Source organism: Microchirus variegatus (genome assembly GCF_963457635.1).
Source record: "Microchirus variegatus genome assembly, chromosome: 1".
Taxonomy (NCBI): domain Eukaryota; kingdom Metazoa; phylum Chordata; class Actinopteri; order Pleuronectiformes; family Soleidae; genus Microchirus; species Microchirus variegatus.
Window position 1 is genome coordinate 46030252 of NC_139802.1, and position 24997 is coordinate 46055248.

General features: G+C 41.3%; 1 protein-coding gene across 1 annotated transcript in view; it reads left to right on the forward strand.

The window, feature by feature from the left end:
• shroom3 (shroom family member 3) overlaps nucleotides 1–24997 on the forward strand; it is a gene marked incomplete at both ends in the record, with an annotated part of 56666 nt that overhangs the window by 12820 nt on the left and 18849 nt on the right. Inside the window, 11 exons of the mRNA XM_083910266.1 lie at nucleotides 4285–4463; nucleotides 14411–14563; nucleotides 18402–18602; nucleotides 19584–19915; nucleotides 19993–20233; nucleotides 20319–20374; nucleotides 21373–21823; nucleotides 22263–22580; nucleotides 22659–23088; nucleotides 24031–24164; nucleotides 24263–24412. Of these exons, the coding sequence (XP_083766392.1) occupies nucleotides 4285–4463; nucleotides 14411–14563; nucleotides 18402–18602; nucleotides 19584–19915; nucleotides 19993–20233; nucleotides 20319–20374; nucleotides 21373–21823; nucleotides 22263–22580; nucleotides 22659–23088; nucleotides 24031–24164; nucleotides 24263–24412 (2645 nt within the window). The remainder of the gene's footprint in view (nucleotides 1–4284; nucleotides 4464–14410; nucleotides 14564–18401; nucleotides 18603–19583; nucleotides 19916–19992; nucleotides 20234–20318; nucleotides 20375–21372; nucleotides 21824–22262; nucleotides 22581–22658; nucleotides 23089–24030; nucleotides 24165–24262; nucleotides 24413–24997) is intronic.

Below are 24997 nucleotides of genomic sequence, written 5' to 3' on the forward strand. Positions count from 1 at the left end.
AAAGAGTAAATGTAGAGTTTTGATTTACTTAAAATATCGCGATAACATTGTATCGCGACTTAAATATCGTTATATCGTATCGCGGCTTAAATATCGCGCTAACATTGTATCGTGACTTAAAATATCGCGATAATATCGTATCGTGACTTAAATATGTTAGTATTGTATCGTGACTTAAATATCATGATTTAAATATCATGACTTAAATATCGTGATATCGTATTGTGACTTAAATATCGCAATAACATTGTATCGTGACTTAAATATCGTGATATCGTATCGCGACTTAAATATCGCGATAACATTGTATCGTGACTTAAAATATTGCGATAATATCGTATGGTGACTGAAATATGTTAGTATTATATCATGACTTAAATATCGTGATATTGTATCATGACTTAAATATCGCGATAACGTGTCGTGACTTAAAATATCGCGATAATATCGTATCTTGACTGAAATATGTTAGTATTGTATCGTGACTTAAATATCATGATTTAAATATCATGACTTAAATATCGTGATATCGTATTGTGACTTAAATATCGCAATAACATTGTATCGTGACTTAAATATCGTGATATCGTATCGCGACTTAAATATCGCGCTAACATTGTATCGTGACTTAAAATATCGCGATAATATCGTATCGTGACTTAAATATGTTAGTATTGTATCGTGACTTAAATATCATGATTTAAATATCATGACTTAAATATCGTGATATCGTATTGTGACTTAAATATCGCAATAACATTGTATCGTGACTTAAATATCGTGATATCGTATCGCGACTTAAATATCGCGATAACATTGTATCGTGACTTAAAATATTGCGATAATATCGTATGGTGACTGAAATATGTTAGTATTATATCATGACTTAAATATCGTGATATTGTATCATGACTTAAATATCGCGATAACGTGTCGTGACTTAAAATATCGCGATAATATCGTATCTTGACTGAAATATGTTAGTATTGTATCATGACTTAAATATTGTGATATTGTATCGTGACTTAAATATCGCGATAACATTGTATCGTGACTTAAAATATCGGGATAATATCGTATCGTGACTGAAATATGTTAGTATTGTATCATGACTTAAATATCGTGATATGGTATCGTGACTTAAATATCATGATCATGTCGTATCGTGACTTAAATATTGCGATAACATTGTATCGTGACTTAAGTATCGTGATTTAAATATCGTGATCATGTGATTAAATCTGGCGACAGATTGTCATGTTTTTCGCTCGTGTGCAGAGATCACTGTGTCGTCAGCGTACAGAGTGATTTCTTCAGCTCAGGTTTGGACTTTGTACAAACTTTTACCTGATGTTTAATGAAAAAATAGACGTTTTTAATCTCAAAATGATAATCCGTGTAACAGCTGAACACATAAGTGATTGAATATTATAATATAATCACGTTTTGACGCCTCAGCGTCAGCGATAGAAGACGAGCGACTGGATAAAGTCGTGTTTGATCTGCTTTTATATCACAAACTGAGCTCATGTTGCGTTAACACTGAACACATTGTAACAAAGAGGAAAATGGGATTAGATGAAGTTTAGCGGCTCATTTTTCCCAGAGGGTCAGAGGTTAATCCTCCTGTGGATTATTATCCCAGTCAGACGCAATAATCTCCATATTTTACCCACAAATACTGGGATTGAAGGTTGGAACTTAAACCGTGAAGTTATTTATTATTTATCTTTGATTCGTGTATGAATATTTTTGTGGTTCTCGTGCAGATTATTGTGTTTTTGCCGCGTTTTCCTCTTTGTGTGAAGAAGAACTTTGGTCTTAAACGTCACCTTTAACGTCACATCTGTATTATTTTTTATTTATATCGCATATTTAAAAGAAAAAAAATAATTTTTTTTGCAAAGGTACACACATTCAAGACAATATAGTAAAAATATATATATGTATTTTAAAAAAGTCGCTTTAATGGTGCAAAAGTTACAAAATAGATAAATATGAGCCAGAAATTGACTTTAATCTCAGAAATCTCAGTTTTATTTTATTTATTTTTTACATGTGGCCTTAATCCTCTTCTGTATGTTTATATATTTGGTGAAAAACAATCAGATTATGCAGAAAAATAAGACATTAGACACTTTAGATTACTAATCTAGATTACTCTAGATTACTCATTCTTATGCAGTAGCCTCTGTATAAACGTTTTAACACAGTAATGAGATTAAATTATCTGTTTTCTGTGTGTGTGTGTGCGTGTGGGTGTGTGTGTGTGTGTGTGTGCATGTGTGTGTGTGTGTGTGGGGGGGTGTGTGTGTATGACAGGTGTTAGAAGTGAGGAGGAAGAGGAAGGAGTGAACAGTGATGAGTTTACTGATGTGTCACGATGATGTTCTATTAAACCTGATGAGGTGTGTGTGTGTGTGTGTGTGTGCGCGTGTGTGTGTGCGTGTTGTGGTATGTGTGTGTGGTGATTTGTGGCTGCCGCACATTCCTGCGACGACCAGCTCGACAGGTTTCACTGTAATGTGCCTTTATATCTGTGTGTGTGTGTGTGTGTGTGTGTGTGTGTGTGTGTGTGTGTGTGTGTGTGTGTGTTTAGATGCCTGCTGTTGTCTCTTTTGAATACACAGCAGTGGAATGTTCTCAGGTAATAATATAAGTATGGGTGTGTTTCTCTCTGTGTGTGTTTGTGTGTGTGTGTGTGTGTGTATGTGTGTGTGTGTGTGTGTGTGTGTGTGTGTGTGTGTGTTAGTGTGTGTTATGTTCTTCTTTTTTTTATCCGTGCGTAGATTTAAATGTTTCTTTCACGTTGGAGGAAAGAAACATAATGATAATATTGTTCATGCTAATTTTATTGACGCTGCACCTTTAAACACACACACACACACACACACACACACACACACACACTGAAGTGATTTGAGGAACAAAATAAAAAAGAGAGGAAAATCCAAACAGCTGTCGGGTAAATAAAAAACAAATAACAGAGTTAAAGTCAATCATTTAATAAACGTAATAAAACACTCATGTACTCAGTAAAAAGAGACTTTATTAATAAATCTGAGTTTGGTTAAATTATGAATCTAAGTGCATGTAATGTCCTCTGTAGTCATGGAAACCAGCCTGTGTGTGTGTGTGTGTGTGTGTGTGTGTGTGTGTGTGTGTGTGTGTGTGTGTGTGTGTGTGTGTGTGTGTGTGTGTGTGTGACCTTTGACCTTTGACCTGAGCTCTGTTCTGAACAGACTTTAATGAATGACTCGTGTGAATGTGATCAGATCTGGTTTAACGCTAACGCTAACGCTAACTCAGCTCCTCTCACTTTGTTGATTCTGTCGTCGTGGTTTTGGTTCATGTGAGAGAAATAAAAACCAACTCATCCACGTGTCTGTAATCTCTAATCTCTAATCTCTAATCTGTAATCTCTAATCTGTCACTGCGATCAATGAAAGTCAAATTGTGTTGTCTAAATCACATATCATATCATATCATGACTTCAATATAGTGATAATATCTTGACTTAAATACTGTATCGTGGCTTAAATATCGTGGTAATATCGTATCGTGACTGAAATTTGTTATTATTTTATCGTGACTTAAGTATCGTGACTTAAATATCATGAAAATATCGTATCATGACTTAAATATCGTATCGTGATAATATCGTATCGTGATAATATCGTATCGCGACTTAAATATCGTGATAATATCGTATTGTGACTTAAATATCGTATCGTGACTTAAATATCGTATCGTGATAATATCGTATCGTGATAATATCGTATCGCGACTTAAATATCGTAATATCGTATTGTGACTTAAATATCGTATCGTGATAATATCGTATCGTGACTTAAATATCGTGATAATATCGTATCGTGACATAAATATCGTATCGTGACTTAAATATCGTATCGTGACTTAAATATCGTATCGTGATAATATCGTATCGTGATAATATCGTATCGCGACTTAAATATCGTAATATCGTATCGTGACTTAAATATTGTATCGTGATAATATCGTATCGTGACTTAAATATCGTGATAATATCGTATCGTGACATAAATATCGTGATAATATATCGTGACTTAAATATCGTATCGTGACTTAAATATCGTATCGTGATAATATTGTATCGTGACTTAAATATCGTGATAATATCGTACCGTGACTTAAATATGGTAATAATACGGTGTCTCTGGTGATTGACACCCTAACTCACGACGAGGACGACTTTATCGTCAAAATCCTCGTTTTCATGCTCGTCTTTGTCTCCACAGACAGTTTGATGAAGGATACAGAGAGTCTTCACCTCCATCACTGCCTCCTCCTCCTCGCCTGTCTCCACGACAACAACAACAACAACAACAACAACAACAACAACAACAACAACAGTCCCCAGTGTCGTCTCACCACAGCAGACCATGTTCTGCAGGAGGAGTCCAGCTCCGCATCAAGAACAGGTTCAGAACCACACTTTGTTTACATCTGAGGTTTAAATCGTGAGTGAAAACAGAGAAGTTTAGAGTGAACAGACGTCAACATCCTCAGTGTTTGACTAAAGAAACACAGGGACACAGGAGCTGCTGGTCCTCTGCTGCCTCGTGTGGTCACTTTGTGTCACTGAGGTTAATCTGAACGGAGGTTTTTAAAAGCCAAATTGACAAAATCAGTCATTGTAAGTTAGTGATGGAGGCAGCAGTGGATCAACAACTTCTGTGAATCAACAACTCCTGTGAACTCCTGTGTGCTGTGATGTTAAAATCACTGGTTTACTCTATGGACTTTGGTGTGGGAGAGTGAGTGGTTTACAAACTTCAGTTTCAAGGGAAAAAACAATTTTAAACTAATTAAATCTATGTCAGATTAAGTCTACGACATCTTAAGAACATGTTCACGTCTTTATTTCACTGTTACACAGACTTTTCCTTGTATAAACTGAAGTTTGTAAACCACTCACTCTCCCACACCAAAGTCCATAGAGTAAACCAGTGATTTTAACATCACAGCACACAGGAGTTCACAGGAGTTGTTGATCCACTGCTGCCTCCATCACTAACTTACAATGACTGATTTTAGTGAATTCAGCTTTTAAAATACTTTGTTCAGATTGACCTCAGTGACACAAAGTGACCACACGAGGCAGCAGAGGACCAGCAGCTCCTGTGTCCCTGTGAGCTAAAATCACTGGTTTTCTCTATGGGCTTTGGTGTGGGAGAGTGAGTGGTTTAGTGGCTTTAGACGAGCTGTTGTCCTCAGCTGGAGATGCTGGATCTTCTGTTTAGCGTTGATGACATGAACATGACCTCTGTGACCTCTGTGACCTCTGACCTCTGACCTCGGCCTGTGTGTTGACAGGAACGTCCTCCTGCTCAGAAACGGAAGTGTTGTTTTTAAAACGCGTCCGTTAACAGGAAGTGACGTCAGAGCAGTGACAGGTCGTGACCCTCGCTGTTAGGATGTCCTGTGTGTGTGTGTGTAATGATCATCACGGCCTCAGGAGGGCGCTACAGTTTGCCTTGTTGATTTCCCTCCGGTTTCAGAGATCAGATCATGTCATGTGACCTCACAGCTGCAGGTTATAACTGTGCTTTTATTGTGAAAGTGTGTTTCAGCTTCCTGTCAATGATTTTTATTTCACTTTTATTTTTAATAGACATTCTTTATAGTTTTATCCCATATTTGAATGAATTAACTCTATTTATTTAACCTTTATTCATAACATAATATAATATAGTATAGTACAATATAGTATAATATAATATAATATAATATAATATAATATAATATAGTATAATATAATATAATATAATATAATATAATATAGTATAATATAGTATAATATAATATAATATAATATGATATAATATAATATGATATAATATAATATAATATAGTATGATATAATATAGTATAATATAATATAATATAATATAATATAATATAATATAATATAATATAGTATAATATAGTATAATATAATATAATATAATATAATATAATATAATATAGTTTAATATAATATAATATAATATAATATTATAATATTATATTATATTATATTATATTATATTATATTATATTATATTATATTATATTATAATATGATATAATATAATATAATATAATATAATATAGTATAATATAATATAATATAGTATAATATAATATAATATAATATAATATAATATAATATAATATGATATAATATAATATAATATAATATAATATAATATAATATAATATAGTATAATATAATAATGGCCTTTACAGGAAACTTATATTAAGTGATTTTTTTAAGTGTGCTTTATTCTGTTAAATATCATATTTATATTAAATTACTGTGTGACAAAAGCATTACTACTGCAACGTTACAGTAAAATGCAGTATTTATACATGAAAAATACTCAGAAATCACTGCAAAACTATAATAAACTGTCAATAATAGTTCACACTAAAAAATATACCAGAAAGACTTTGTTGATCCCTGAAGGGAAATTAGGTTTTAAGTTCAAATATATTTTTAAAAAAGAGAAAAATATAAATATGAACATCTGTGTTTCTATATTTTCAGAAATTAAATTCTCATAAACAGTAAATAATAAATAGCTGCGATGTTGATTTGATAAAAATAAGTGAATTAAAATAAGTGAAACCAACGATAAACCAGAGTAAATGTTAACATGTTTATGAAGATGATTTAAATTATTATTTAACATAAACACTGAGAATAAACATGAGTTAAACTTTGTGTTAAAACTTCAGCTTCAGTCAGAAACTTTAGTTCAGGAGAATTCAGATAAAGAGAATAAATAAAGACTTCATTCTCCTATAAACTCTCCTGAGGCTGAGCTCAGTTATCAGATACTGCTGAGGAGGAGGAGGAGGAGGAGGAAGAGGAGGAGAGAGGAGAAGTTACTCTTCTCTCCCATGAGGATCTGTGTTAATCTGCAGAGGATTTCCTTTGACTCCTCTGTCCTGTTTTTATGCTCTTTTCCTCACCTCCTTCTCTCACTTCCTCTTTACTCCTCTCACCTCCTCATACCTACTTTCACCTCCTCCTCACCTCCTATCTCCTCCCTTTACCTCCTCTGGCCTCCTCTTGTTTGTCAGTGTCTTTATCTTCACTGTTACACAGACTTTTCCTTGTGTAAACTGAAGTTTATAAACCACTCACTCTCCCACACCAAAGTCCATAGAGTAAACCAGTGATTTTAACATCACAGAGACACAGGAGTTCACAGGAGTTGTTGATCCACTGCTGCCTCCATCACTAACTTACAATGACTGATTTTAGTCAATTCAACCACACGAGGCAGCAGAGGACCAGCAGCTCCTGTGTCCCCGTAAGCTAAAATCACTGATTTTCTCTATGGGCTTTGGTGTGGGAGAGTGACTGGTTTAAAAATACTTAAACTTTAATGTACCCTGACCTCAGTGGCTCTAATCAGCCAATCACAGAGTGAGACTTCCTGTGTGGGCGTGGCTAAATCATGTTGGAGCGTGTGTGTGTGTGTGTGTTTTTGAAAGTCCTTGAAGACCTTGAACAGGTCCTTGAACGTGAGTGAGAAGCTGCTGAGGAGGTTTTCATGGATTCATCAGCTCAGTGATGAAGTTCCAGGAGAACCTTGAAAAGCTCAAGGATTCACCTTGAGGAGCCTGAAATGGTCCTTGAAGGACGTTGTTGTTTACAAAGCTTTGAATGGTTTCCATGGTAACCACAGAGTAAAGCTCTATGTGGGACACATGGTGACATTTGATTGGATTATGCAATAATTATAAGTTAAAAAACAGTTTATAACATTTGTTTTTTTGTGTGTAATTCATTTAAATAGAAGGTAGAACAATTAAAGGCACAGTATGTGAGATCTGACAGTACTTCTTTATCAGTGTAACCATGTCAGGAAGCAGCAGCAAGGCATCATGGGATTTGTTGTTTGCTCGTCTGTGATTCTAAAGTATGACACACACACACACACACACACACACACACACACAGAGTTCACACAGTTCATGTATTTATGTCTCTCTCTCTCTCTCTCTTTCTCTCTCTCTCTCTCTCTCTCTTTTTTCTCCTTTTTTTTGCGCCAATTTTGGTTTCCGTGGAGATCAAACAGATTATTATTATTATGGGCTGGAGGAAGAGTTTCCCACGGCAACAGATAAGGACACTCTTCTGACACACCCTACACACACACACACACACACACACACACACTGTGTTATTATTCCCATTATTTACTTTAATATATATATATATATATACATATTTTGCATATTTAGTTCCCTTTATCCCATTATTCTCCTGTTATAATTTACACCTTATACCCACTCACATTATTCCCATCCATATGTTTTTATTACATATCACCTACTGGATTAAGATTATTCCTAATCCTATTTATGAACACATCAATCTCATAGGTTTAATCCGGCTCCGGTGTCGTGACTCCAGTCCATGTTTTATCATTATTATAATAGCGTCATGTGACTCTTTATGAACACATCAGTCTCAGATGTTTAATCCTGTTCCGGTGTCATGACTCCAGTCCATGTTTTATTATAATAGCGTCATGTGACTCTTTATGAACCAGCAGTCTCATAGGTTTAATCCCGCTCCGGTGTCATGACTCCAGTCCATGTTTTATTATAATAGCGTCATGTGACTCTTTATGAACCAGCAGTCTCATAGGTTTAATCCCGCTCCGGTGTCGTGACTCCAGTCCATGTTTTATAATTATTATAATAGTGTCATGTGACTCTTTATGAACACATCAGTCTCAGATGTTTAATCCCGATCCAGTGTCGTGACTCCAGTCCATGTTTTATCATTATTATAATAGTGTCATGTGACTCTTTATGAACACATCTATCTCATAGGTTTAATCCGGCTCCGGTGTCGTGACTCCAGTCCATGTTTTATTATAATAGCGTCATGTGACTCTTTATGAACACATCAGTCTCATATTTTTAATCCCGATCCAGTGTCGTGACTCCAGTCCATGTTTTATCATTATTATAATAGTGTCATGTGACTCTTTATGAACACATCTATCTCATAGGTTTAATCCGGCTCCGGTGTCGTGACTCCAGTCCATGTTTTATTATAATAGTGTCATGTGACTCTTTATGAACACATCGGTCTCAGAGGTTTAATCCCGCTCCGGTGTCATGACTCCAGTCCATGTTTTATCATTATTATAATAGCGTCATGTGACTCTTTATGAACACATCGGTCTCAGATGTTTAATCCCGATCCGGTGTCGTGACTCCAGTCCATGTTTTGTTGAGTGTTTGTCGTTGAGCCTCGAGTTTCATCATGAGACAAATCGTTAAAATCTGTTCAAAGTCATCAATAATCCACTGTTGTTAAACTCTCTCTGTTTATCTGTTTATCTGTTTATCTCTCACTCCTCCTCATCCTCCTCTTCTTCACCTCCACTTTGACTTATACTCTCTCTCTCTCTCTCTCTCTCTCTCTCTCTCTCTCTCTCTCTCTCTCTCTCTCTCTCTCTTGTCTCATCCTCTCTTTTCTTTATTTCTATCTCTGTTCATTCCTCACAATCTTCTCTTATCTTTCTTCTTCATCCTCCCTCGTTTTCTCTCTCTCTCTCTCTCCGCTCACTCACTCACTCCTCCCTCTCTCACTCACACACACACACACACACACACACACACACACACACACACACACACACACACACACACACACACACACACACACACACAGTGAGGATGTTTACAGACTTTTATCAGACTTCAGTCTAATGACATTTAATGACTTCACTTGGTTTAACGAGCTTCAGCGAGAGACAGCGAACAGAGACACAAGGACAGAGACCTGGAGAGGACGGAGACGAGGACAGAGACCTGGAGAGGAGGGACATAAATAGAGACAGAGACCTGGAGAGGAGGGACGGAGACAAAGACACAAGGACAGAGACCTGGAGAGGACGGAGACGAGGACATAGATACTGAGACCTGGAGAGGACGGAGACGAGGACTTAGACCTGGAGCAGAGACACTAGGACAGAGACAGAGACCTGGAGAGGACGGAGACAGAAACCTGGAGAGGAGGGAGACGAGGACAGAGACCTGGAGAGGACGGACAGAAATAGAGACAGAGACCTGGAGAGGACGGAGACGAGGACATAGATACTGAGACCTGGAGAGGACAGATGAGGACGAGGACAGAGACCTGAAGTAGAGGGACAGAAACAGAAACAAGGACAGAGACCTGGAGAGGACGGACGGAGACGAGGAAAGAGACACTGAAACCTGGAGAGGACGGACGAGGAAAGAGACCTGGAGAGGAGGGACGGAGACGAGGACAGAGACAGAGACCTGACGTAGAGGGACAGAGACAGAAACAAGGACAGAGACTTGGAAGTATAGACACAAGGACAGAGACAGAGACCTGGAGAGGACGGACGGAGACAAAGACACAAGGACAGAGACCTGGAGGAGGGACGGAGAAGAGGACAGAGACAGAAACGAGGACAGAGACCTGGAGAGGACGGAGACGAGGACATAGATACTGAGACCTGGAGAGGACGGATGAGGACGAGGACAGAGACCTGAAGTAGAGGGACAGAAACAGAAACAAGGACAGAGACCTGGAGAGGACGAACGGAGACAAGGAAAGAGACCTGAAGTAGAGGGACGGAGACGAGGACAGAGACACTGAGACCTGGAGAGGACGGACGAGGAAAGAGACCTGGAGAGGAGGGACGGAGACGAGGACATAGAGACAGAGACCTGACGTAGAGGGACAGAGACAGAAACAAGGACAGAGACTTGGAGTATATACACAAGGACAGAGACAGAGACCTGGAGAGGACGGACGGAGACAAAGACACAAGGACAGAGACCTGGAGGAGGGACGGAGAAGAGGACAGAGACAGAAACGAGGACAGAGACCTGGAGAGGACGGAGACGAGGACATAGATACTGAGACCTGGAGAGGACGGATGAGGACGAGGACAGAGACCTGAAGTAGAGGGACAGAAACAGAAACAAGGACAGAGACCTGGAGAGGACGAACGGAGACAAGGAAAGAGACCTGAAGTAGAGGGACGGAGACGAGGACAGAGACACTGAGACCTGGAGAGGACGGACGAGGAAAGAGACCTGGAGAGGAGGGACGGAGACGAGGACATAGAGACAGAGACCTGACGTAGAGGGACAGAGACAGAAACAAGGACAGAGACTTGGAGTATATACACAAGGACAGAGACAGAGACCTGGAGAGGACGGACGGAGACAAAGACACAAGGACAGAGACCTGGAGGAGGGACGGAGAAGAGGACAGAGACAGAAACGAGGACAGGAACCTGGAGAGGACAGATGAGGACGAGGACAGAGACCTGAAGTAGAGGGACAGAGACAGAAAAAAGGACAGATATCTGAAGTAGAGGGACGGGGACGAGGACATAGAGACAGAGACCTGACTTAGAGGGACAGAGACAGAAACAAGGACAGAGACTTGGAGTATAGACACAAGGACGGAGACAGAGACCTGGAGAGGAGGACGGAGACAAAGACACAAGGACAGAGACCTGAGCAGAGGGACGAGGACAGACACAGAGAGAGACCTGGAGTAGGGACAAAGACAGGATCTCGAGAGACGATTTCATGGAGTTTTGATGCAAAAGAGGAACAGATTTTTTAGTCTTCGTGCAAATGCATCATCTTTAAAGAAGAAACAGTCGAATTTCTCCAGAAGAAAGTTTGAATTTTAAGGTCAAACTTTCAGAAAATGCCTCAAATACTAAGATTTCCCTAAAGGAAAGTTTCTCGACTTCAGTTTTGAACAGAAAGTAAAAAAAACAAACGTTCCCAGAGAGGAAAGAAGGGGAGAAGGAAAACGTTGAGTGGAATCATGGAGCTGCTGGAGGTTTTCTATCGCAGGAAACTGCGCAAGAAGCAGAAAAAGTCCGCGCTGGGACGGTCAGAGGGGGCGCTGTGCCGGGCGCCGTCTGAGGCCAGCGTCAACGGCCTCGCCACCGGTCTCATCTCCAAAGTCCTGAGGTTCACCAGCAGGTAAACGTAATCAGGAATGGTTCAGTCCAGGTGAAGGAGGAGGAGCTTATTAAGGGTTCATTAAGGGTTTATAAACAGGTTAATTAACAGTCTCACTATTTGGCAAGAGCCTGTCACTGCTGGTCGATGTTGTGAGGACATTTTTATGATGTGTGGACATAAACGAATGAGTGATGGATTTATTTTTAGTAAAGAAAGGTTTAGAAAATGTTATTTTTAAACCTAAAAAAAGTTCTGTGTTGATCAAAATGACCCTGTTGAAAAAGACAATGATTATTGACTTTGTGTTAGTGTCAGGAAACAAGACTCTAATTAATTTATAAAATATAATTTTGACAAGATTCAATTCTATTCAATACAACTTTATTCATTTTGTGAACAAATTAATGTCGACACAGCTGGTTTTTTTGGATAAGACTGATTGTTGTGTTGTCGGTTCCGTCGTGACCTCAGTGACTCGTGAATCGCGATCTTTCAGACGCCGTGGTTACCGTGGAAACATCAGACTCTGTTCCTGCTTCTGAGAAAATCTCGTAATTGCACTGTTTGCAAAAGTAACGAGGGCCTGTTCCTCTGAACTGGACGAGGACGCTGAATATCAGTTGATAACAGTCAGTTTACGTGTTCCAGTCACGTCCGGTCATTACCCACAATCCCGTGGTCTCCTTCTTACGATGATAACATCTTTTATCTGTGAGGATGAAGTCGTAGTCGAACATGAGGCAAAAAAAAACTTGTGATTATTAAGGCTGAGGCTTCTGTTTATCACATAAATGACTCAACTTTATAACCATCTATCTATCTATCTATCTATCTATCTATCTATCTATCTATCTATCTATCTATCTATCTATCTATCTATCTATCTATCTATCTATCTATCTGTCTATCTGTCTGTCTGTCTGTCTGTCTGTCTGTCTGTCTGTCTGTCTGTCTTTCTATCTAGCTATCTAGCTATCTAGCTAACTAGTATCTATCTATCTATCTATCTATCTATCTATCTATCTATCTATCTATCTATCTATCTATCTATCTATCTATCTATCTATGCTAGCTAGCTAACTAGTTTCTATCTATCTATCTATCTATCTATCTATCTATCTATCTATCTATCTATCTATCTATCTATCTATGCTAGCTAGCTAACTAGTATCTATCTATCTATGCTAGCTAGCTAACTAGTATCTATCTATCTATGCTAGCTAGCTATCTAGTATCTATCTATCTATCTATCTATCTATCTATCTATCTATCTATCTATCTATCTATCTATCTATCTATCTATATATCTATCTATCTATCTATGCTAGCTAGCTAACTAGTTTCTATCTATCTATCTATCTATCTATCTATCTATCTATCTATCTATCTATCTATCTATCTATCTATCTATCTATCTATCTATCTATCTATCTATCTATGCTAGCTAGCTAACTAGTATCTATCTATCTATGCTAGCTAGCTAACTAGTATCTATCTATCTATGCTAGCTAGCTATCTAGTATCTATCTATCTATCTATCTATCTATCTATCTATCTATCTATCTATCTATCTATCTATCTATCTATCTATCTATCTATCAAGCTAACACAAACTATCTAACCATGAATTTAGCTTAAACATGACATTGTTGACAACAGTATTGTAGCAATAAGCTATAGCCATTAAGCTAGCTATGGAGCTTCTAGTGAGTCAGCTATCTAGCAAACTAGCTACTAGCAAGCTATCTAGCCAAAAGTCAAATGAAGTTAGCTTAGACATGACATCTATCTATCTATCTATCTATCTATCTATCTATCTATCTATCTATCTATCTATCTATCTATCTATCTATCTATCTATCTATCTATCTATCTATCTATCTATCTATCTATCTATCTATCTGTCTGTCTGTCTGTCTGTCTGTCTATCAAGCTAACAAGTGAACTATTTAACCATGAATTTAGCTTAAACTTGACAACTTGACTTGACAACGGTATCTTTGTAGCAAGCTAGCTATTTTGCTTCTTGTGACCTGTCTGGATAAAAGTGAAATTAAAGCTAGCTAAAGGGTGATCTATCTATCTATCTATCTATCTATCTATCTATCTATCTATCTATCTATCTATCTATCTATCTATCTATCTATCTATCTATCTATCTATCTATCTATCTATCTATCTATCTATCTATCTAGCCATTATGTTGCTATCTAGCTTCTAGTGAGTCAGCTATCTAGCAAACTAGCTACTTGCAAGCTATCTAGCCAAAAGTCAAATGAGGTTAGCATGTCAAACATGACATTGTTGACATCTATGTAAAAACATCTATCTAAATGTATTTATTTATCTGTCTTTAACGGTCTTTCTTGTCTTGTTGTCCTCTCAGACGCAGTGAGACGGCGTCTCGTCCTCACTCGTGGCACTCAGTGAAGCTCAGTGAGGGACAAAGACACTTGGACCAGGAGGACGTGGACGCTATGAGCAGCAGCTGGCATCACGGCTACAGCAGGTCAGAGGTCAAACACACGTGTGTGTTGTTGTATTTGTCACCTCTTCAGGACACATTTTTCTGTCAAAAACACTGACCTTCTCAGGACCAGAACCTGGTCCTAATGAGGCAGAACCTCACTCTGTCTCCGTCTCACTCTATCACCGTCTCACTCTATATCCGTCTCACTCTATCACCGTCTCACTCTGTCTACGTCTCACTCTGTCTCTGTCTCACTCTGTCACCGTCTCACTCTATCACTGTCTCACTCTGTCTCCGTCTCACTCTGTCTCCGTCTCACTCTGTCACCGTCTCACTCTATCACCGTCTCACTCTGTCTCCGTCTCACTCTGTCACCGTCTCACTCTATCACCGTCTCACTCTGTCTCCGTCTCACTCTGTCTCCGTCTCACTCTGTCTCCGTCTCACTCTGTCACCGTCTCACTCTATCACCGTCTCACTCTGTCTCCGTCTCACTCTGTCTCACTCTATCACCGTCTCACTCTGTATCCGTCTCACTCTGTCCCCGTCTCACTCTGTCTCACTCTATCACCTTCTCACTCTTTCTCTGTCTCACTCTGTCTCCGTCTCACTCTATCACCGTCTCACTCTGTCTCCGTCTCACTCTGTCTCCGTCTCACTGTCTCTGTCTCACTCTATCACCGTCTCACTCTATCACCTTCTCACTCTGTCTCCGTCTCACTCTGTCCCCGTCTCACTCTGTCTCACTCTATCACCTTCTCACTCTGTCTCCGTCTCACTCTGTCTCCGTCTCACTCTGTCTCACTCTATCACCTTCTCACTCTGTCTCCGTCTCACTCTGTCTCACTCTATCACCTTCTCACTCTGTCACCGTCTCACTCTGTGTTCTGAGGAACTGGTTCTGTTTAGGACTAAGACTAAGACTAAGGCTTATGGGTAAAGTTAGGGTTTTGTCGTTAACTGGTTAACCGGTTAAAGTTAGTGATAATGCTTTGTTTAGTCTGTTTAAATGAATGGGAGTCAATGCAGAAACACCAGAATGTGTGTTAACAGGCCATTGATGTCAGGGCATTCCTGAGGCCCCTCCCCCTCACCTCTGTTTCCCGGGGATACCTAACACACACACACACACAGACATTCTTGTACTTGCTGCATTATGAGGACCGGGTAAAAGTGCTGACAAAGTGAGGACAAGCATTTCCACTTTATAAATCAACACAATTACAAATATCTACTTCATGAATGACATCTATAAAGAACTACTGGTTGCAGTACCATAAAATGTGGTATGTATGGAATGTATAGCCCCAGAGCAAAAAGGGCTGGAAAACTTTTTCGATTTTTTTTTATCTTTGGTCCAAAATTTTACAAAAACATCATACTTATACTGTCGACCAAAATTTAAAAAAAATTGACCAAAAATTTTTGGTCCAAAATTTGACAAAAACATTTGACCAAAAAAAATATGTCCAAAATTTGACAAAAACGTCATTCTATACTATGTTGACCAAAATAAAAAAAAAATGTGACAAAAAATTTTGATCCAAAATTTGACAACAACGTCATTCTATACTATGTTGACCAAAATAAAAAAAAAATGTGACCAAAAAATGTTGATCAAAAATTTGACAAAAACGTCATACCATACTATGTCGTCCAAAATTTGAAAAAAAAAATGGACCCAAAATTTTTGTCCAAAATTTGACAAAAACGTCATTCTCTACTATGTTGACCAAAATTAAAAAAAAAAATTGACCAAAAATTTTTGGTCCAAAATTTGACCAAAACGTCATACTATACTATGTCATCCAAAATATGATTATTTTTTTTGACAAATTGAGTATAACATGTTATACCAACCTAAGGAAGTGATTTCAATGAAAACAAAGTGTGGACCGGCCAAAATGTCCTCACTCTGTAAAAATGACCTCACTTTGTTGGTTAAAAACCCTCCCTGGTCCTCAGTATGCCCCAAGAACAAGAACACACACACACACATATCCTGTGAGTGAAGTTGTCTTTTAAATCAAATTGGAGTGAATTCAGTGTGACAGCGAACAGAAAGTGACGCTGACACAAGTTTTTATGAGGCAGAGAAAATCCCTGACACACACACACACACACACACACACACACACCGTGTTCGGTTGAACGACTTTGTGGGTCAGACTGTGACGTAAACACACACACATTTACATTCCAGTCATTTCCTGTAGAGTGAGGTAACGACCGACGGTCAGAAACACAGAGCTGCTTCAAACATGATCATCATTTTGTGATGATTTTTGTGTCTCGTTAAATGTTTCATCTGAAGAGAATCTTTGTTAATCTGCCACAGATGTTCACTCAGACTCACAGATTATCTGCTGAGATTATGGAGGACAAAGGTCACAGTGACCTCATAAAGGGTGTTTTGGGCTTTTTCTTAACATTAAATCACCATTTTAAATCATACTTTGCTCACGATACGAGTCTGGAAACATTTGTTTTACTGAAATAATCGGTCAGATTGTTATTGTGAAACAGGCTGGAAGAGGTTTGAGCACAAGACGGCGAGAATCTACTTATAATTCAAAATCTACTAACAGTTCCAAAAACTGCTTAAAGTTCCAAAAACTGCTTATAATTCCAAATTCTACTTAAAGTTCCAAAATCTACCAAGTCAGGACAGTTTCATGCAGCCGTGCTCAGATAACTCCGCCCACATTGAGGAGGAGCTATATCACCGTCTCACTCTATCTCCGTCTCACTCTCCGTCTCACTCTATCTCCGTCTCACTCTCCGTCTCACTCTATCACCGTCTCACTCTATCTCCGTCTCACTCTCCGTCTCACTCTATCTCCGTCTCACTCTCCGTCTCACTCTATCACCGTCTCACTCTATCTCCGTCTCACTCTATCTCCGTCTCACTCTCCGTCTCACTCTATCACCGTCTCACTCTATCACCGTCTCACTCTATCACCGTCTCACCCTATCTCCGTCTCACTCTCCATCTCACTCTATCACCGTCTTACTCTATCTCCGTCTCACTCTATCACCGTCTCACTCTATCTCCGTCTCACTCTATCTCCGTCTCACTCTATCACGTCTCACTCTGTCTCCGTCTCACCCTGTCTCTGTCTCACTCTATCACCATCTCACTCTATCACTGTCTCACTCTGTCTCCGTCTCACCCTGTCTCTGTCTCACTCTATCACCGTCTCACTCTATCACCGTCTCACTCTGTCTCCGTCTCACTTTGTCTCCGTCTCACTCTGTCTCTGTCTCACTCTATCACCATCTCACTCTATCACCGTCTCACCCTGTCTCCATCTCACCCTGTCTCCGTCTCACTCTGTCTCCGTCTCACTCTATCACCGTCTCACTCTATCACCGTCTCACTCTATCACCTTCTCACTCTATCACTGTCTCACTCTGTCTCCGTCTCACTTTGTCTCCGTCTCACTCTATCACCTTCTCACTCTATCACTGTCTCACTCTGTCTCCGTCTCACTTTGTCTCTGTCTCACTCTGTCTCTGTCTCACTCTATCACCATCTCACTCTATCACTGTCTCACTCTATATCCGTCTCACTCTATCACCGTCTCACTCTGTCTCCGTCTCACTCTGTCTCCGTCGCACTCTATCACCGTCTCACTCTGTCTCCGTCTCACTCTATCGCCGTCTCACTCTGTCTCTGTCTCACTCTGTCTCCGTCTCACTCTATCACCGTCTCACTCTATCTCCGTCTCACTCTGTCTCTGTCTCACTCTGTGTCTGTCTCACTCTGTGTCTGTCTCACTCTGTCACCGTCTCACTCTGTCTCCGTCTCACTCTGTCTCCGTCTCACTCTGTCTCCGTCTCACTCTCCGTCTCACTCTGTCTCCGTCTCACTCTCTGTCTCACTCTGTCTCCGTCTCACTCTCAGCTCCTCCACCACTAACCTGTCCAGTGGCTTCGACTCGTCCAGCGGAGGTTACCTGAGGAAGAGTCCAGATCAGTACAGTTCTCGAGGCAGCATGGAGAGTCTGGATCCTCCTCAGTCCTCACAGCTTCACTCTGGAGCTCAGCACCACCACAGTGGACCCCACCCGGCTTACTCCTCCTGCCACCAGCTGTCCTCTGCCAGGTAAACAAACGCACCTCAGCACAAACAGGCTGGACTTTAGTCCAAGAACAGGGATGGTTTTAGGATGAGGTCACAATGTGACAGTCTGATCACACTGAAAACTCAAGTTTGTAAGCCACTCACTCTCCCACACCAAAGCCCATAGAGAAAATCAGTGATTTTAGCTCACAGGGACACAGGAGCTGCTGGTCTACTGCTGCCTCGTGTGGTCACTTTGTGTCACTGAAGTTAATCTGAATGAAGGATTTTAAAAGACGAACTGACTATAAGTAGAATTCCAAAATCTACTTATAATTCCAAATTCTACTTATAATTCCAAAATTTACTTATAATTCCAAATTCTACTTATAATTCCAAAATCTACTTATAATTCCAAATTCTACTTACAATTCCAAATTCTACTTATAATTCCAAATTCTACTTACAATTCGAAATTCTACTTACAATTCCAAATTCTACTTATAATTCCAAAATCTACTTATAATTCCAAATTCTACTTACAATTCCAAATTCTACTTATAATTCCAAAATTTACTTATAATTCCAAATTCTACTTATAATTCCAAATTCTACCTATAATTCCAAAATCTGCTTATAATTCCAAATTCTACTTAGAATTCCAAATTTTACTTAAAATTCCAAAATCTACTTAAAGTTCCAAAAACTGCTTATAATTCCAAATTCTACTTATAATTCCAAAATCTACTTATAATTCCAAAATCTACGTATAATTCCAAATTCTACTTATAATTCCAAAATCTACTTATAATTCCAAAATCATCTACTTATAATTCCAAAATCTACGTATAATTCCAAATTTTACTTATAATTCCAAAATCTACTTAAAATTCCAAAATCATCTACTTATAATTCCAAAATCTCCGTACAATTCCAAATTTTACTTATAATTCCAAAATCTACTCATAATTCCATTCCATATTATAGATGACTTTAAAACCTCTTCATTTATTGCCGTTTCAGATCCTCCAACAGCATCGACCACCTCCACAGCAAGCGAGACTCCGCCTACTCGTCCTTCTCCACCAGCTCCAGTATCCCAGAATACCTCGCCTCGACCCCGACCTTCAGTCCCGAGCGCTCCTACTCGCTGGAGGCCGTCTCTCAGCGAGGAGGCGAGAGCGGCGAGCTGCAACAGGCCGACGTTCACTACATCCGCACAGTTTACGACGCGACGCGGGGCTTATCTCAGGAGCACGAGCTGAGTTCCTCCTCCGCTGCGTTGCTGCGCAATAACGTCTCCAGAGGCGGAGGAGGAACGAGGTCCGCGCAGAGCCGAGATCTGCAAGGTAAACGTCGCGTTTTTGAAGTCCTTCGGACGTTGTAAACAGCGCGATGTGATGACGTCATGGTGGTTTCTGTTGGTTTCCAGGCGTCTGTTACCGTGGCAGCAGTAGCAGCAGCAGCAGTGGCAGCAGCAACGGCGGAGGCGGCGTGCCGGCTTCAAACCGACACAGCGTCGGTCCAATATGGGGTCCGGCGGCTAACTGCAGCTCCTACGAGAGCCTGAAGGGGGTGCCGGCTCCTCCGCGGCGCAGCGACAGCTACACGGCCATCAGGAACCACGACAGACCCAACTCCTGGTCCAGTCTAGAACAAGCTAGGTCACTGAGGTGAGTCGGATCTGTGTGAAGGGGAGGAGCCAACGCAACAGAGCTGTTCTGGACTGAAATGATTTCATTCTCATTGTGTGGTCAGGTCTCTGCAAAAAGGCTCCTGGCATCACTCCAGCGGCTCTGTGGCCTCAGGTGCAGGTGAGTTCAATACTTACAGGTGTGCGTACCTTCTTACACGACCTCTCTTTGAAGCAAAAGTCCACAGTTATTGTCATTGTAGTCGTCTTTAAACCAAAACTGTGTGTAAGGTCCACATGTTGGAGTTGTCACATATGAGCCTATAGCACAGGTGTCAAACTGCCAGCCCACAGGCCATATACGGCCCACCAATCGCTTACATGCGTTTGTTAGCAATGTTAGCAAAGTTGTCCAAACGTTTTGCGGATTCAAAACGGTGTGACCATGGCAACCCATTCGCCACGATACAGGAAGTGCCCTATAACTTCAGAATAGATCGAGTTCCACCTAATTTCCTGAAACTTGGCGGGAAGACCATGGCGTCAACTCAACAGGAAGTCAGCCTTTTTGAATTTTTGCCATCCATTTTGGCGATTTGTGAATTTGGAAAAATTGTCGAAAGGTTTTGCGGATTCAAAACGGCATGACCATCGCAAACCTTGGCGAATTTCAACCATTCACCCAGATACAGGAAGTGCTGTATAACTTCGGCATAAATTCCAACAAATTTGCCGAAACTTGGCGGGAAGACCATGGCCTCAACTCAACAGGAAGTTGGCCTTTTTTAATTTTTGCCGTCCATTTTGGCGATTTGTGAATCTATGTACGCTTCTACAAATCTACGTAGGAAATCTACGTACATTCCTACAAATCTATGTACCTTGGGGAATTTCGACCATTCGCCCCAATACAGGAAGTGCCCTATAACTTGGGCATAAATTCCTCCAAATTTCCCGAAACTTGGCGGGAAGACCTTGGCCTCAACTCAACAGGAAGTCGGCCTTTTTGAATTTTGGCATCCATTTGCACTTTCTGTTCTCTAGGCCGGCCCCCTATTGCCCACACTAGACATTCATTGGCCCCCAGGTCATTTGACTTTGACACCCCTGCCCTATAGGGTTGTGGAAGTATGTGAAGTATGAAAACAGCCTCAAACTTTACTGTTTATGTTGTTTCAGCTAAAGGCTCATATGGCACAGAGGGTCTTCTCCACACCGTCATAGAGAAGAGTCCAGAGAGTAGTCCCACCACAAAGCCCCGGCAGGGTGGAGGCTTTCTCCAGCCGCCTTCGCCTCCTGAACTTTCCTCTGGATCTTCGGGCCCCACACCGCCCTCCGGCCGCCTGATACCTCCCACAGTGGTTTACCCCGTCCCTCAGCCTGAGCCCCACTACGCTCAGATGCCCAGCTCCGGTCCTGGGTCAGTACAATCCTCTGCAGTCTATCCTGCCCTCGCCAAGGAGAACAGTCCACATCAGTACCACGAGTCGCCGGGAACTGGACCGAGGACTGAAGGAAGGGTATCGTCGACAGAAAATGGAGAACAAAATAACATTTCTTCATCGCATTACCCGCAATCGCCGTACGCACCGTCTGCCTCGTACCAGCTCAGGACTCATGATGCAGACAGGTGATTATTGTGTTGTTTCATATTTTGTAAAGTGGTTCGCGCTCAAGCCCACGGTTGGTGTAGTGGTTAGCACTCTTGCCCTTGCAGCAAGAAGACCCGGGTTCCTGGGTTCAAGCCCCGTTTGGGACAACTTCGGAAAGAACTGGCCTTTCTGCAAGGAGTTTGCATGTTCTCCCAGGTTCTCCGGCTTCCTCCCACAGTCCAAAAACATGCGATATGGGGATTAGGTTAATTGGTAATTGAGAGTGTGAGTGAATGGTTGTTTGTCTCTATATGTGGCCCTGTGATGGACTGGCGAACTATCCACAGTGTACCCCTGAGATAGCTGAGATAGGAACGGCACCCCCCGCGACCCTCTGGTGGAGGATAAAGCGGTAGATGATGGATGGATGGTTCACGCTCAAACCCCATAATTCTAACTCAGCTGTTCTTTAATCAGGCTTCAACAGGAACAGGAGTCGAACCCCAGACACCACAGACATCACAGGAAATCAGACGGAGACAGAGCAGAAGGTCAGACAAGAGTCCAAAGACCCCAGAACCACCAGGAACCTCACAGTCGGAGCTTCCAAGGGTCCTACACTCATAAAGGCCACGGAACCCATGACCTGGTGTTCCAGGAACAGAACCACGGCTTCCAGGAACAGAACCACGGCTTCCATATTCCCCAAACCCAGTCCACGTCCGGACCAAGGCCTTCATCCTCACATGAATGCAGGGAACCCCATCTACCTGTGCAGCCCAGGGACAGGAGCAGGTATGGATGGACGAGTGTCTAATACTGATAGTTTGTATGAAGTCAATCAAACATTCTTCTTGTTCTTCCTTCCTCCAGATCAGTGGACCACACCAGCATCCACACAAACCCAGTGGTCTTCTCCAGACCAGCTCAGGGACAGGTACCATTCACCCACTCACTCGTTCATCCTCAGTCTCAGGCTCCGCCTCCCGCCGCCGCCCAGTCGTCTCCCCGTCACCTCAGTGACTCGGTACCACTGCAGTACCAGGACTGGGACCACGGAGAACATCCCCTGACCCGTCTGGAGAACGCTCTCGCCGAGGTCCAGAGATGCGCCAGCTCTGACGGCGGCGTCTCTGCCAGTAACCGCGGCAACGCTAGCGCCGTCAACGACGACGGCGGCCAGATGCCGGCGCGCAGCCTGTCCGTGCTGGAGAAAGTCAGTCGCTTTGAGCGTCGGGAACAAGCCGGAAAGAAGCGTAGCTACAGCACAAGCCACGCAAACAACAAAGCCGCCCATCTACGGGTAAGATGATTGTGAAGGTTCTCAGTCGTCCAGGTCTTCAAGACCTCTTTCTTCTTCGTCTTTGTTGCCACGGTAGATCATCTGCCTCCATCTTGCCCAATCTTCTTGTGGTACACCACCTGTCCTTGTGTCCTCCTTCACAACGTCAGTAAACCAGGGTATCCGCGGGGTCTTAAAAAGTCTTAAATCCAATAATTTGAATTTAAGGCCTTAAAATGTCTTAAATTTTGCTCAAATCTCATAAAAGGTCTTAAATACAGTTTTGAAAGGTCTTAAAAATCTATTAACGTTACTTTTATTTAAAACGTCCTTTGAAATAGCGAATTTTTAAGGATGCGCTAGCATAACTACAACACGGAACTAAAGAAGGTCACCTGTGCTGCCCAGTGAGAATTTATAGAGCACCACTAGCTAGTGTGCTGTGCGCGCGCTGCGGTCTGTTATAGCTTAGCTTAGCATAGCAGCGGAGAAAACTTAACGCAAGCCCACAGCTTAAGCCGAATTGCAAGTTCAACAATTTTTGGCTCCAATTTTCCTTCATGTCTTTTGCATTTCTTTTTGCCAGTATGGATTTGAAATGGGTCTTAAATTGTGTTCATTATGGTCTTAAAAAAGTCTTGAAAAGTCTTAAATTTGACGTGTTAAATCCTGCAGAGACCCTGGTAAACCTTCTCTGTGGTCTCCATCTTCATCATCCTTCATGTAATCACTAAATCTCCTCTGCACACGACCAAACCATCTCAACCTTTACTTCCAAATTGTTCAACCTGAGCAACGCTCATTTCCAATCCTGTCCATCCTGGTGATATCACTTGTATATTCAGGACTGTAGAAATAAGCCTCCGTACTTCATTCCAGAAGCCTCTTGGACGAGGGGAATCTTCATCTTTCCTTGTGTGACACTAATCCACTGTTTTGTGTTGTTTCTGATACTTGAATCAGACGACCGAGAAAGGCCGATGTTCCCCCTGTGGAGCAGACGACCTGAGGAACATGTTGGAACGAAGCACCAGCAGCGTCAAACCTCACAGGACCATGAGCTACAGAGGAAGTAGCAACGACTACATGAAGTACAGGTAGAAAGGCTGCTAAGTCCTAGCTACCTCTGGCTATATACTAAAAGTGAACCAAATCTAATGAATTCTATATGTAACGTTTTGTGCGTGATGATCAGGACTCCAGTAGATCCCAGTTTAGCTCTTCAGAGGAGTCGCAGCACCTTCCAACTGGAGGAACCCAGGGAGGTCTTCAACAGCAGAGATGTTCCCCACAGACAGGACATCCAGGAGGCTCTGGGCCCCATGCAGGACGCATCCTTCAACAGGTCAGAGTCCTGTATCTGTCTTGGAGTACTCCAACAAGTCTGGTTCTTTAGGTCCAAGAACCTCTCGAGGCCAGAGATCTTTGATCAATCACAATCTACCAACAGGTCATGAATTATATCTCAGTTTAGGGGAAGCAAAAGTCTTCCAAAGGGTCAGAGTCCTTTTTAGGTCAAAGTCCTACTACAAGTCAGGGTTCTTTGACAATTTATGGTCGTCAGAAAGGTCAGGGTCCTACCTGAGATCAGAGTCCTTCAGCAGGTCTAAGGGCCAATTCCAGTTCCAATCTTAACCCTCAAGCTCAACCCTTAATCTTAACTGGCCTCAAAACCAAGTGTTGAGGGTTATTTTGTCACTTAGAAATGGGACACCCCTTAAATGCAGATACGTCTTCAGACTGTAGGGGGCAGAATAACGCGAAAGGCTGCGTCCAGTCTGTCAACTCCAAAAAAAAAGAAGAAGAAGAAGAACACATTTACGTCAGGATTATTTATTACGATCCGTTTGTCAGTCAAGTTATTAGGTTGTCAGTTAGTTATAAGATGATACTCCACACACCACGACTTATTGAAACGTAAACCACACCG